The following is a 12110-nucleotide window of genomic DNA, read 5'->3' on the forward strand; positions in this document are numbered from 1 at the left end:
GTCATTTGTTTAAGTCCATTACATGTTAAACGCCCTTCCATATACGCGTGCTGAAAATCTGTCATTCATTTGTTTACTATGAAATAGCATTGTATCTGGTAAAACACAATTTTTTCCAAAAGTTAAGGGTTGGTAACAGGTTGATTGTTCAGCTGTTTGAAAAGGGTGCGTTGCCAATCTTGGGTAGCAGAATTACTTTTGCTTCACTCCAGGCTTGAGGGCATTAGTTTGTGATTTTTTTAATAGGTAGTTTCAATTCAATGATTTAAAAAAACCCACAATTTTCAATTTCGGTTTTGACTATTTTAAACATTAAATGCACTCTACATTATGTGGGTTGGATGCTGTAAGAACACAGAATACATGTTTTAATTAAAGTCCCCATGATGGTAGTTACTGCCCATTATGCTTATCACTTATTATTAACATTACTTTAATAAAATATTTCAGTTGTCTATTTTAAATTTGTTTTATTTGATGACTTTATTTAATTCCAAGTCATCATCTCACCTCTATAGAGCTGCTGCTTATGCTGTCTGACAAAATCACTATTTTAATAGGCCTAGTTCTTCAAAGTAAATATGGCATACTTTTATGACTGCTGAATACCAACTGTCTCTGAATCACTAAGATCATGTATTTTCTGGTAAAAAATACCTTGTTGACAGCGCATTCTTCTGGTCTCTTATGTAGCAGGCATAAAAGAAACACATACCGGACTCGTAACTGTGCCGTGGATTATGCTCATTGTTGTTAATTATTACCTTTTCTGCACTAAACTATGTAGAACATTGGCCTGCTGGAAACGACAACTCCTGTCACGAACCGGCTCAAAGCCCGTAACAAAAGGGAGACAACGTGGAGATAAGGAGTAACAAAATATATATTTATTAACTAAAGCAACTAAGGAAAATATACAATGGTGTGTGTAATCAGTAATCAGTATTGTAAGTGAGTGTTTTGCATGCATGGATGTGATAATGCAGGGTTTTGAAAGGTGCTAAAGCAAACAACCAAGAAACACAACAAAAAAAAACTATCAAAGTGTCTGCATGGAGAGAGTCTCCTCCATGAATGGGGAAGTGGTGTATTTATCCTGGGAAACACCTGGGCCCAGGTGTTTCCCATGTAGCTGACGACCCTCCCAACTCCGCCCACCAGCATCCTAATAAGGGAACAACAAAGAGAGAATACGGCAGACAGAGTGGGAGGGTCGTCACATTCCCCCCCATAAAACCGGGGACCAACAAGGACCACGGAACAAAATACCAACCTCTGAGTTCCAAATTGACACAGCTTCTGCGCCACAAATTGATGAGGGGTTACATGTTCACACTTACAATTTGCCCCAGCCAACCTCCTCCCCAAACCTCAGCAACCTTCGCACAGGAAGCAACATTTAAGAGGAAAGAAGAAAACAAGACCAGGAGGGAACAGACAGGACAGAGAGAACATGACAATACGAAACAATGGTCAGTCACGTAAACATTTAGGAACAGGGTGCACGAGAGAACGCATCAGCAATCACGTTTTCAGTCCCCCTGATGTGCCGCACATCAAGATGGAATGATTGTAAAAATAAACACCATCGCATTATCCTCTGGTTTGGACACATCATGGACCTCAAAAAAGTGAGGGGGTTATGGTCGGTGTAGACCACAATAGGTACTACCCCCGACCCGACATACACTTTGAAGTGTTGTAGCGCCCAAATGAGTGCTAGCACTTCCTTTTCAATAACCGAATAGTTCAACTGATAATCATTAAACTTTTTGGAAAAGAAACTAACAGGCCTCTCAACCCCAGACACATCTGCTTGCAGCAAAACTGCACCTGCCCCCTCATGACTAGCATCCACCTGCAAGGTAAATGACAAATCCATGCGAGGAACAGCCAGCACCGGAGTTGAGGTAAGCAACCTCTTTGCATCTTCAAAACCGTGTTGACAACGAGTAGACCAAACGTAAACAGCCTTAGCTTTCAGCATATCGGTCAAGGGAGCGACCACAGTAGAGAAGTTACTACAAAAACTACGGTAATAACCAATCATGCCCAAGAAACGCATCAGTTCCTTTTTAGTAGTTGGTGATGGAAAAGCATCAATAGCCACCACTTTAGCCCAAACAGGACGCACTTCACCCTGCCCAACCACTTTTCCAAGGTATGTAACGGTTGCCTGAGCAAACTCACATTTAGCCAGATTGATTGTGAGGCGAGCCGCAGCCAGACGTTCGAACAAGGTTTGAATACGGGACAGATGTTCTTCCCAAGTATCTGCATATATATCACTACATCGTCCAAATAAACAGCGCACCCGGTCAGACCGGCGACAACCCTGTTCATAAGTCGCTGAAAAGTCGCAGGTGCATTACGCAGACCGAAACTCATAACCGAATACGAGTACAGACCAAAGGGTGTAATAAAGGCAGAGATTTCACGTGCCCTAGTCGTCAGTGGCACCTGCCAATAGCCTTTTAACAGGTCAAATTTGCTCACAAACTTAGCTGCACCGACTTGATCAACACAGTCCTCCATCCGAGGAAGAGGAAATAAATCTGGCTTTGTGACACTGTTTACCTTACGGTAGTCCGTACAAAATCGGTTTGTTCCATCCGGTTTACTGACCAAGATACAGGGAGAAGCCCAACTGGAGAAAGAAGGCTCTGCTATCTTACTCTCCAGTATGTACTTGACCTCAGCATCCAGACAACGTAGTTTCTCTGAAGAAACTCTATAGAACCGCTGACGAATGGGGTCAGCATCTCCAATGTCAATATCATGTTCTATTAAGTTTGTACGTGTAGGTGTATCAGAAAACAAAACTGGAAATCTCTGAATCAGACCAACCATCTCTTTCCGCCCATCAACAGGTAGGTGAGTGAGAAGACTGTCTAAAATATCCAGTGTTTCTGAATTTTTCAATCTACCCTGCAATATACAATCGTCAGGACCAGGAACATCTTCCTCCTCATGCACAGATCTAGCACGACAAGAACCCAAGGAAACAACGGTATCAGCCAAAAGAACAGGTTTTAGCGTCCTCTGCAGAATCCCACTGTTCAGTCTCAGAGGAACGTGCATAATAGGGTTTTAACAGATTTACATGGCACAGCTGGTGTGCTTTCCTCCGTTCTGGAGTGGCCACTAGATCATTTTGCTCAGTGTACTGGCTCACCACTGTATATGGACCTTGAAACTTGGCTTGAAAAGGAGAACCAACAATTGGCAGCAGAGCAAGAACCTGGTCACCCGGACTAAAGTGACGAGGCTCAGCTCGGCGATCAAATATGCCCTTCATCCTCTCCTGTGAAGATGATAACTTCTCTTTAGCCATTTCACCAGCGGCATACAGCCGTCGCCGGAAATCACACACATACGATAACAGGGACTGAGGAGGCTCGGGAGACTTCCAGTCATCCTGGAGAACAGATAAAAGTCCACGCACCCTATGTCCAAACGCAAGGTAATTTGGACTGAAACCCGTGCTCTCCTGTGAAACCTCCCTAGCGGCTAACAGTAACCAAGGCAACCCCTCCTCCCAATCCATCTCAGTACAATAAGCTCTCAACAAAGACTTAAGCGTTTGATGGAAACGTTCCAGTGCTCCTTGACTTTGCTCGTGATAGGCGCTAGACAAATTGTGTTTAATATGGAGCTGTTGAAGAACCTGACTAAACAGATTAGAGGTGAAATTAGATCCTTGATCACTCTGAATGACCTTAGGGATTCCAAACAATGAGAGAAACTGAGTCAAAGCTTTTAACACAGATTTAGTCGTGATAGATCGGAGAGGATAGGCAGCAGGAAACCTAGTGGTCTGACACATCACAGCGAACAGCTACCCTTTTTAGAACGAGGCAGGGGACCCACACAGTCAATAATCAGATACTCAAAAGGTTGACTGAGTACAGGAATAGGAAACAATAGTACCGGTTTAATAGCTAGATTAGGCTTACCAGTTAATTGACAGGTGTGGCAAGTTTTGATAAAATCAGAAACATCCCTCTTTAATCTAGGCCAAAAGAAATGTCTTAATATACGATTGTAGGTTTTCCTCATCCCCATATGTCCAGCAACGTCGCTGTGGGAAGTTTCCAACACCAACTCACGAAGCTTAACTGGTACAACAACCTGACTAATTGCCTCCCCCAGAAAACAACTATCATGAGACACCCACTTTCTCATCAGGACATCCTCTTGGAGAAAATAGCCATGGGCGACATCTCCCAACTGTTCTACAGGCACAATTTGGTCACGCAACTCTTCTAACGTGGGGTCATCCCGTTGCGCATTAATTAGATCTGAACGGGTTACAGATAACGGAATAACAGGGAAAACAGTGACATACTTCTTTGTATTATTATCATTAGTCGGCGCAGTGACCAGTTCGCCACGGCTCATAGAACTTGTCACTGCACATGCAGAGAACACCTCTGGGAAACTCTGTACACTCTCATCAGGAATCACAACAAATGACGGCTTAGTGGAAACCACTAGAGATGGAAACACGACAGGCCATACACGCTCACCAGCCAAGTTATTCCCAAGGATAACGTCGATACCCTCAATAGGCAACGAAGGACGCACCCCCACAACAACTTCACCCTTCACAAGCCCACAATCCAACATCAGTTTATGCAATGGAACTGACAGAGTGTTCAAACCTATTCTCCTAATTAGAACACTATTCCCCGAATCAGTCTTAGCAGAAAAGGGTAACACAGATTCCAACACAAATGATTCAGAGGCACCTGTGTCTCTCAGGATCTTCACTGGCACTAGGTCTTTACTTCCTAACATAGACACAAAACCTTCCGTAATGAAAGGTAAATAGTCTGGATCAATATGGACTTTCACATTCTCCTGGGCCTGAGGAAATGAGTTATGAGAAGAACTGATGTGGAACAGGTGCAGCTAACGCGGTAGGCTTGGATTTAGCGTAAGCACCCTTTGACCTGAGAAGTGGACATTCGTTTTTCCAATGACCTGAACCTTGACAGTAGTGACACTCCTGCCCAAAGTCAGCTTTACCATGGGAGTCAGGCTCAACCCTAGTTGAATAGAACTCTGCCCGTGAACCAAAGTATCTCGGTGAGCGAAGCCCAAATCTATCCGAACGCCCCCACTCTTTCCGAATACGGTGCTCTGCAAAGACACTTTTGAGTCAACACATACTCGTCCGCCAAAACCGCAGCTTCAGCGACATTCTTTACTTTCTGTTCGTTAATATACGTGGCAATACGATCAGGAATTGTGTCCTTAAATTGTTCTAACATAATCAGATCACACAGCCCTTGGAAAGTCACAACTGCAGAGGCGGAACACCAGCGATTAAACTGTAAAGATAATTGTCGCGCAAACTCAACATGAGTCTGCTTATCATCCCTTTTTAAAGTTCTAAATCGTTGGCGGTAAGCCTCAGGGACCAATTCATAAATCTGTGACACAGCTGTTTTAACTTTATCATAATTGGCACTGTCGTGTACACTAAGAGCTGAATATGCTTCCTGCGCTTTACCAGTCAGCACACACTGCAACATTAAAGTGCGATCAAAATCAGGCCAACTCCTAGCGTCAGCAACACGCTCAAACAACGAAAAGAATGTCTCGGGATCCCTTTCATTAAACTGAGGCAATAACCGTAAGTTCCCAACAATATCAAATGTCTCTGGGGCACGACCAAAAGAGGAACTACCCCTAGGTAAATCTGGATCACCTTCCCAAAACAAACTCTCCCCTGAGATCTTTCCTTCCCTAACCAACTCTATACGTTCTTGTTGCAACTTGATTTTAGCACGCTCCATATCTTGTTTAAATGCCAATTCCTTTTCATACTTTACACGATCATGCTCTAGCTTCTCACGATCATGCTCTAGCTTCTCACAATCATGCTCTAACTGTAACAGAAGCAGGTGTTTCCCATGTAGCTGACGACCCTCCCAACTCCGCCCACCAGCATCCTAATAAGGGAACAACAAAGAGAGAATACGGCAGACAGAGTGGAAGGGTCGTCACACTCCCTAGTACATTGCACAGTTCAAGCTGGATCTGATTTATATCTAGAGAAACTGCAGTAAAATGTGTGCATTAAGCCCACAGAAATTATTATTATTTATTTCAATAATTGAATACAAATAACTGAACAAAATGAAACTGAAATAATTGAACCAATGTCGGTCAATTAGTTGTTTAAAAAACGATTCATCCCTCAGCACTAGAGCAGGCACACTTTCCTGTAGGCTTAGATTGAAGAGATGGCAAATAGGAGTGGCAATATCTTCAGCTATAATCCTCAGTAATTTTCCATCCAAGTTGTCAGACCCAGGTGGCTTGTCATTTTTTTTTTTTTTTTTTTAATTGTCCATCATCTCTTCCACACTCACTTTACGGAATAAAACATTACAATGCTTGTCTTTCATAATTTTGTCAGTCATGCATGGATATGTAGGTTCAGAATTTGTTGTGGGCATGTCATGCATAAATTTGCTAATCTTGCCAATTAAAAAAATCATTAAAGTAGTTGGCAACGTTAGCCAGCTGGAACTAGCTAGATAGCACCGATTCTCCATATGAAGTCGAGACATAGTGCATTGTGGGTAGTTCCAAAGATATCCGGAAATAAGTTAATAAATATGTAAGAACACTAAAACATAACTGTGTTTGTGGTTAAAGATAACCAGATCGTGACTACAACTAAGTTACTGAGTCTTTGACCATACTGTGTTGTTTGGTAGTAAAAAAATAAATAATCATTTTTCCTACCTTTTAATGAAAGCATGCAACAATAGCAAGCATTTCGTCTTACAGTCAAAGCGGTATAACCTATTATTGAACAAGCAAATCCAGTAATGAAGCAGCTACTTAAACATCATTTTCAAACATTACTCAAAAATCAATTTGTGGGAAAACACAGTTCAAATGAGCCTACCTATTGCGAGCGGTTCCATATACAGTGGGGCAAAAAAGTATTTAATCAGCCACCAATTGTGCAAGGCCTCTCTCATCTTTTTAAGTGGGAGAACTTGCACAATTGGTGGCTGACTAAATACTTTTTTGCCCCACTGTATACGACAGAGATAAAAAATCTCCTTTAGAAACTTAGAAAGAAGGTGAATCTAATAGCATCTAGGATGGGTTGTTAATATGACTAGGATTGTGACTTTGGCTTCTGGGCAAAAAAAATAAAGTTGATATGAAAATCAATATAATAGGAGAGAAATGCTGGTCTTTATAAAATAATTGCCTCCAAGTTTCTAAGGTTGTATTTTGGCTACTCTGAAGCAACATAAGACATGCCTCATTATTTGAAGTAATGTCAAATGTTTAGGTTTCAAACAATTGTACTGCCTCAAGCTCACGTTGCAAAGTGGTGCGTGATGAGCTGAAGCCTGCCTGCCTACCATTGCCTATAGCCTATGCACTCGAATGACGAATAAAAATATGATCTCTTTATAAAATCGGTGCAATGAACAGTTTTAACACATGATTGGATTTAGAATGGTTATTTATTGAGCAATGTCTGGGCTTATAAAAATGACATGTTTTGAGGAGCTGCTCACTATGACAGCCTAGTTTGAAGAGCAGAATAGCCTATGTATGCTGTGCGTGTGTGATAAATATATTGAACAAAAATATAAACGCAACATGTAAAGTGTTAGTCCCATGTTTCATGAACTGAAATAAAATATCAGACATTTTCCATACGGACAAAAAGCTTATTTCTCTCAAAATCTGTGCACAAATGTGTTTACATCCTTGTTAGTGAGCATTTCTCCTTTGCCAAGATAATCCATCCACCCGACAGGTGGCATATCAAAAAGCTGATTAAACAGCATGATCATTACACAGGTGCACCTTGTGCTGGGAACAATAAAAGGCAACTCTAAAATGGGCAGTTGTCACACAACACAATGCCACATATGTCTCAAGTTTTGAGGGAGCGTGCAAATGGCATGCTGTCTCAAGTTTTGAGGGAGCGTGCAAATGGCATGCTGACTGTAGGAATGTCCACCAGAGCGGTTGCCAGAGAATTTAATATTCATTTCTCTACCATAAGCCTCTTCCAACGTCATTTTAGAGAATTCGGCAGTATGTCCAACTGGCCTCACAATCGCACACCACAAGTAACCACGTCAGCCTAGCACCTCCACATGCTGCTTCTTCACCTGCGGGATCGTCTGACAGCTAATGAAACTGTGGGTTTGTAGAACCAAAGAATTTCTGCACAAATGGTCAGAAACGGTCTCCGGGAAGTTCATCTGTGTGCTCATCGTCCTCACAAGGGACTTGGCCTGATGGCAGTTCGGCGTCGTGACCGACTTCAGTGGGCAAATGCTCACCTTTGATGGCTACTGGCACGCTGGAGAAGTGTTCAGATTCACCCGGATAAATCCAGGTTTCAACTGTACTGGGCAGATGGCAGACAGTGTGTATGGCGTCATGTGGGCGAGTGATTTGCTGATGTCATCGTTGTGAACAGAGTGCCCCATGGTATTGGTGGGATTATGGTATGGTCAGGAATAAGCTACGGACGACGAATACAATTGCATTTTATCGATGGCAATATGAATGCACAGAGATACAGTGATGAGATCCTGAGGCCCATGTCATGCCATTCAACCGCCGCCTTCACCTCATTTTTCAGCATGACAATGCACAGCCCCATGTCGCAAGGATCAGTACACAATTCCTGGAAGCTGAAAAGGTCCCAGTTCTTCCATGGCCTGCATACTCAGCATACATGTCACCCATTGAGCATGTATGGGATGCTCTGGATCAACGTGTATGACAGTGTGTTTCAGTTCCAGCCCATACCCAGCAACTTCCCATTGAAGAGTGGGACACAATTCCACAGGCCACAACCAACAGCCTGATCAACAGAGATGTGTCACGCTGCATGAGCCAAATGGTGGTCACACCAGATACCGGCTGATTTTCTGATCCACAAGTGCAAGATGCATGATGACCAGCGAAAATACACACGCCAATTTAATTCCACTACAATATGCAAATTAACCTATATACTGATAAGCATGACCAGTCAAATGTGACTTGTTTCAGGAAACTAGGCGCATGTCACGCGTCACTACTTCACGGGCGAGGCATTTGAATGTAAACATGCAGAAATGCCTTCTGGAACATGTGAACTTTCATGTGCCTTAATAACAAACTTGTATGCCATCTGTACATATGAATCAAATTTTAAAATTATGAGCAATTGGTTTAGCCACAGAAAAGAGAGGAACCTTCCCGCTAGCCATGATTGGCTGAGATAATGGATGGAGAGATGAGAGATGAGTTCGGATTGGTCTGCCACGTAGCACGCTTCTGTCTATAACATGAGCTGCTCAGTATTTGTAGGTAATTCTTTCTAACGCAGCTTAAAAAAAAAAAGCAGAGTATGAGAGCTAAGGAGATAATTCTGGCATTGTACAAAACACCTGTCTCTTCAAACTAGGCCAACGAGTGTCCAAGCTCTAAAATTCTCTGGTAGAATGCCCTGCTTTTATTTCGTCACACTCACAACCGTAAGTTATTTTCTGTAATTAGCTCGCTATTAACTTGTAAATAACGATCTTGTTCTGAGTTTATTTCCTGGAATAATAAACACAAATTAGCTTAAGTTATTTGAACTGACTAGCCCGCTAACTTAACGCTAGCTAACTAACAAGCTAGAAACGAACCAAAACCGTGCTTAGAAAGTTGCCTGGCTTGCTACATTGACATATGCTCAAGAGCGATGCAGCGGTCTAAGGCACTGCATCTCTGTGCAAGACGCGTCACTACAGTCCCTGGTTCGAATCCAGACTGTATCACATCCGGCGGTGATTTGGAGTCGGCGCACAATTGGCCCAGCGTTGTCCGGGTTTGGCCGTCATTGTAAATAAGAATATTTTCTTAACTGACTTGCCTAGTTAAAAAAAAAAATGTAACACTAAATTCATTTTTAAAATGGATGGGTTTATTGGTGTTAATATTTTTTGACCACCAGGCTGCTGATGTTTTGCAGCCTGTAGTTTTTCTGTTATTACTTTATCATAACGATAAAAAGTTTGATGTCGGATGAGAATAGAATGTTCATGATGTCACTGCGACAACTGTCTATTGACATGTATAGTCTTTAGTCTTGAAGTCTTTGGTTGTTTGGCACACGTGAATCCTTAAAGAAATGGATGGGACTCAGGCTTAAGAGGGTGTGAATGAAAAGCAGAATTACTTTCCCATGAATCATCAGCTGTAGTGTATGATATACCATTTTCTAGCTCTAAGTCTCTACTTTTATCCAATGTAAAAAATAAAAAATAATTCAAATTTTGCTACATAAGACCGATTTGATCCGGTTGGTCGGTCACAAATGTATTTTCAGTAGCTAACCGATTAATATCCCTCACACACACAGTTTTTGTCCATCCCTTTCTGTGTCCTATGATGTCCCTCTCTAGGTTTAGTTGCAGTTAGGTTGAGATGCAGCCCATGGCTTACATTAAAATACACGTCCACAAAATTTGCCGTTATACCTATCTTGAGTTGGTACTCTTGCCAAAAATGAAACAAGACCATCAGGACCATGGACAAAGCCGTCACCCTCACCTGCCCTCTTGTGCCAGCACCGTCCCCTCCTCCTTCAGCCTGTTTCCCTTCGCAGCGCAGTCCTCCAGGAGGGCATCACGGCGCCGCTTGATAGCATGTAGCCAGTCCACCTCGTCCACTCCATCCTCCTCTGGCTTCTCCGCCGCGGCTTCAAACTGCTGCACCGCTGCCTTGCACACCCGCTCGCCCACTTTCCTCTTCCAGCCGAACGAAGCCATCCTGTACATAAATGACAGTAAATTAGCTGTAGGCTTGTGAAACCTCAGCATGCAAATAGCTCGCTACTTCTGCTAACATACACTTGAGACTTGTAACCTGAAGTTTGGGATGACAGTCAGGTTTCTTGACGTTGAATTAGGTAGCTAGCAAGCATGTACGTTGAAAGGGAAGGGCTATACGGATACTCTTACGTGCAAACCAACTAGCCAAAACCATTAACCCTGACCCTAACCTAAATAATTTGAACAAATCCTGAAAATAACGTTAAATATCGGTTTGCACGTCAGGAGTGTCATAGCTAGCATGCTAACGTTAGCTAGCTATACGCTGGCTAGCAAATAGGTACAAGCGCTAACGTTTGTTAACATGGATAACTAACTAATTGTTGACCAAATGCATTTGATTTAACATGTGGCTGGATATATTTGGTTAAAACGCAATTACCTATGCTGCTGTGGCTATTGCTACGCTTTCAACTTTCTAATTAACCCGGAAGCTCTTGTGATTGTAAACACAAATGTAAAGGGACAGTACGGGTATTTTGAAGTCATGTGTAAGGTGTATGATAGGAACAGCACAGCTATTTCGAAAAGTCTGGTCTAGATATGTTTTTGGCAATCTTCCTCTTTTGTCAGTTATAAGTAGATAGCTCTGCTTCTCAAACATACATCTGCAGTTGTAGACATGGAACACTAGGCACTTTGTTTACATACTGCTATACTCATCACATATGTACAGTTGAAGTCGGACGTTTACATATGCCTTAGCCAAATACATTTATACTCAGTTTTTCACAATTCCTGACATTTAAACCTAGTAAAAATTCCCTGTTTTATGTCAGTTAGGATCACCACTATGTTAAGAATTAAATGTCAGAATAATAGTAGAGAGAATGATTTAGTTCAGCTTTTATCTATTTTATCACATTCCCAATTGGTCAGAAGTTTACATACACTCAATTAGTATTTGGTAGCATTGCCTTTAAATTGTTTATCTTGGGACAAACATTTTGGGTAGTCTTCCACAAGCTTGCCACAATAAGTTGGGTGAATTTTGGCCCATTCCTCCTGACAGAGGTGGTGTAACCGAGTCAGGTTTGTATGCCTCCTTGCTCACACACACTTTTTCAGTTCTGCCCACAAATTTTCAATAGGATTGAGGTCAGGGTTTTGCGATGGCCACTCCAATACCTTGCCTTTGTCCTAAAAGCCATTTTGCCACAACTTTGGAAGTATGCTTGGCGTCATAGTCCATTTGCCTGACTGATGTCATGAGATGTTGCTTCAATATATCCACATAAT

General features: G+C 42.2%; 1 protein-coding gene across 4 annotated transcripts in view; it reads right to left on the bottom strand.

The window, feature by feature from the left end:
* Window positions 1-11330, bottom strand: part of LOC110523384 (tetratricopeptide repeat protein 33) — a 52032-nt gene extending 40702 nt beyond the window's left edge. For 3 of the 4 annotated variants that reach the window (XM_021602049.2, XM_021602046.2, XM_036977009.1), the window contains exons 1-2: window positions 11254-11330; window positions 10591-10809 (exon numbers count right to left, since the gene is read on the bottom strand). In XM_021602049.2, coding sequence (XP_021457724.2) covers window positions 10591-10808 — 218 coding nt within the window. In that variant the 5' untranslated portion in view covers window position 10809; window positions 11254-11330. Of the gene's footprint in view, window positions 1-10590; window positions 10810-10889; window positions 11222-11253 lie in introns of those variants that run through there. The other variant, XM_021602047.2, reaches the window with a different exon arrangement.
* Window positions 11331-12110: the final 780 nt, after the last annotated feature.

Source organism: Oncorhynchus mykiss, chromosome 5, assembly GCF_013265735.2.
Source record: "Oncorhynchus mykiss isolate Arlee chromosome 5, USDA_OmykA_1.1, whole genome shotgun sequence".
Taxonomy (NCBI): Eukaryota; Metazoa; Chordata; class Actinopteri; order Salmoniformes; family Salmonidae; genus Oncorhynchus; species Oncorhynchus mykiss.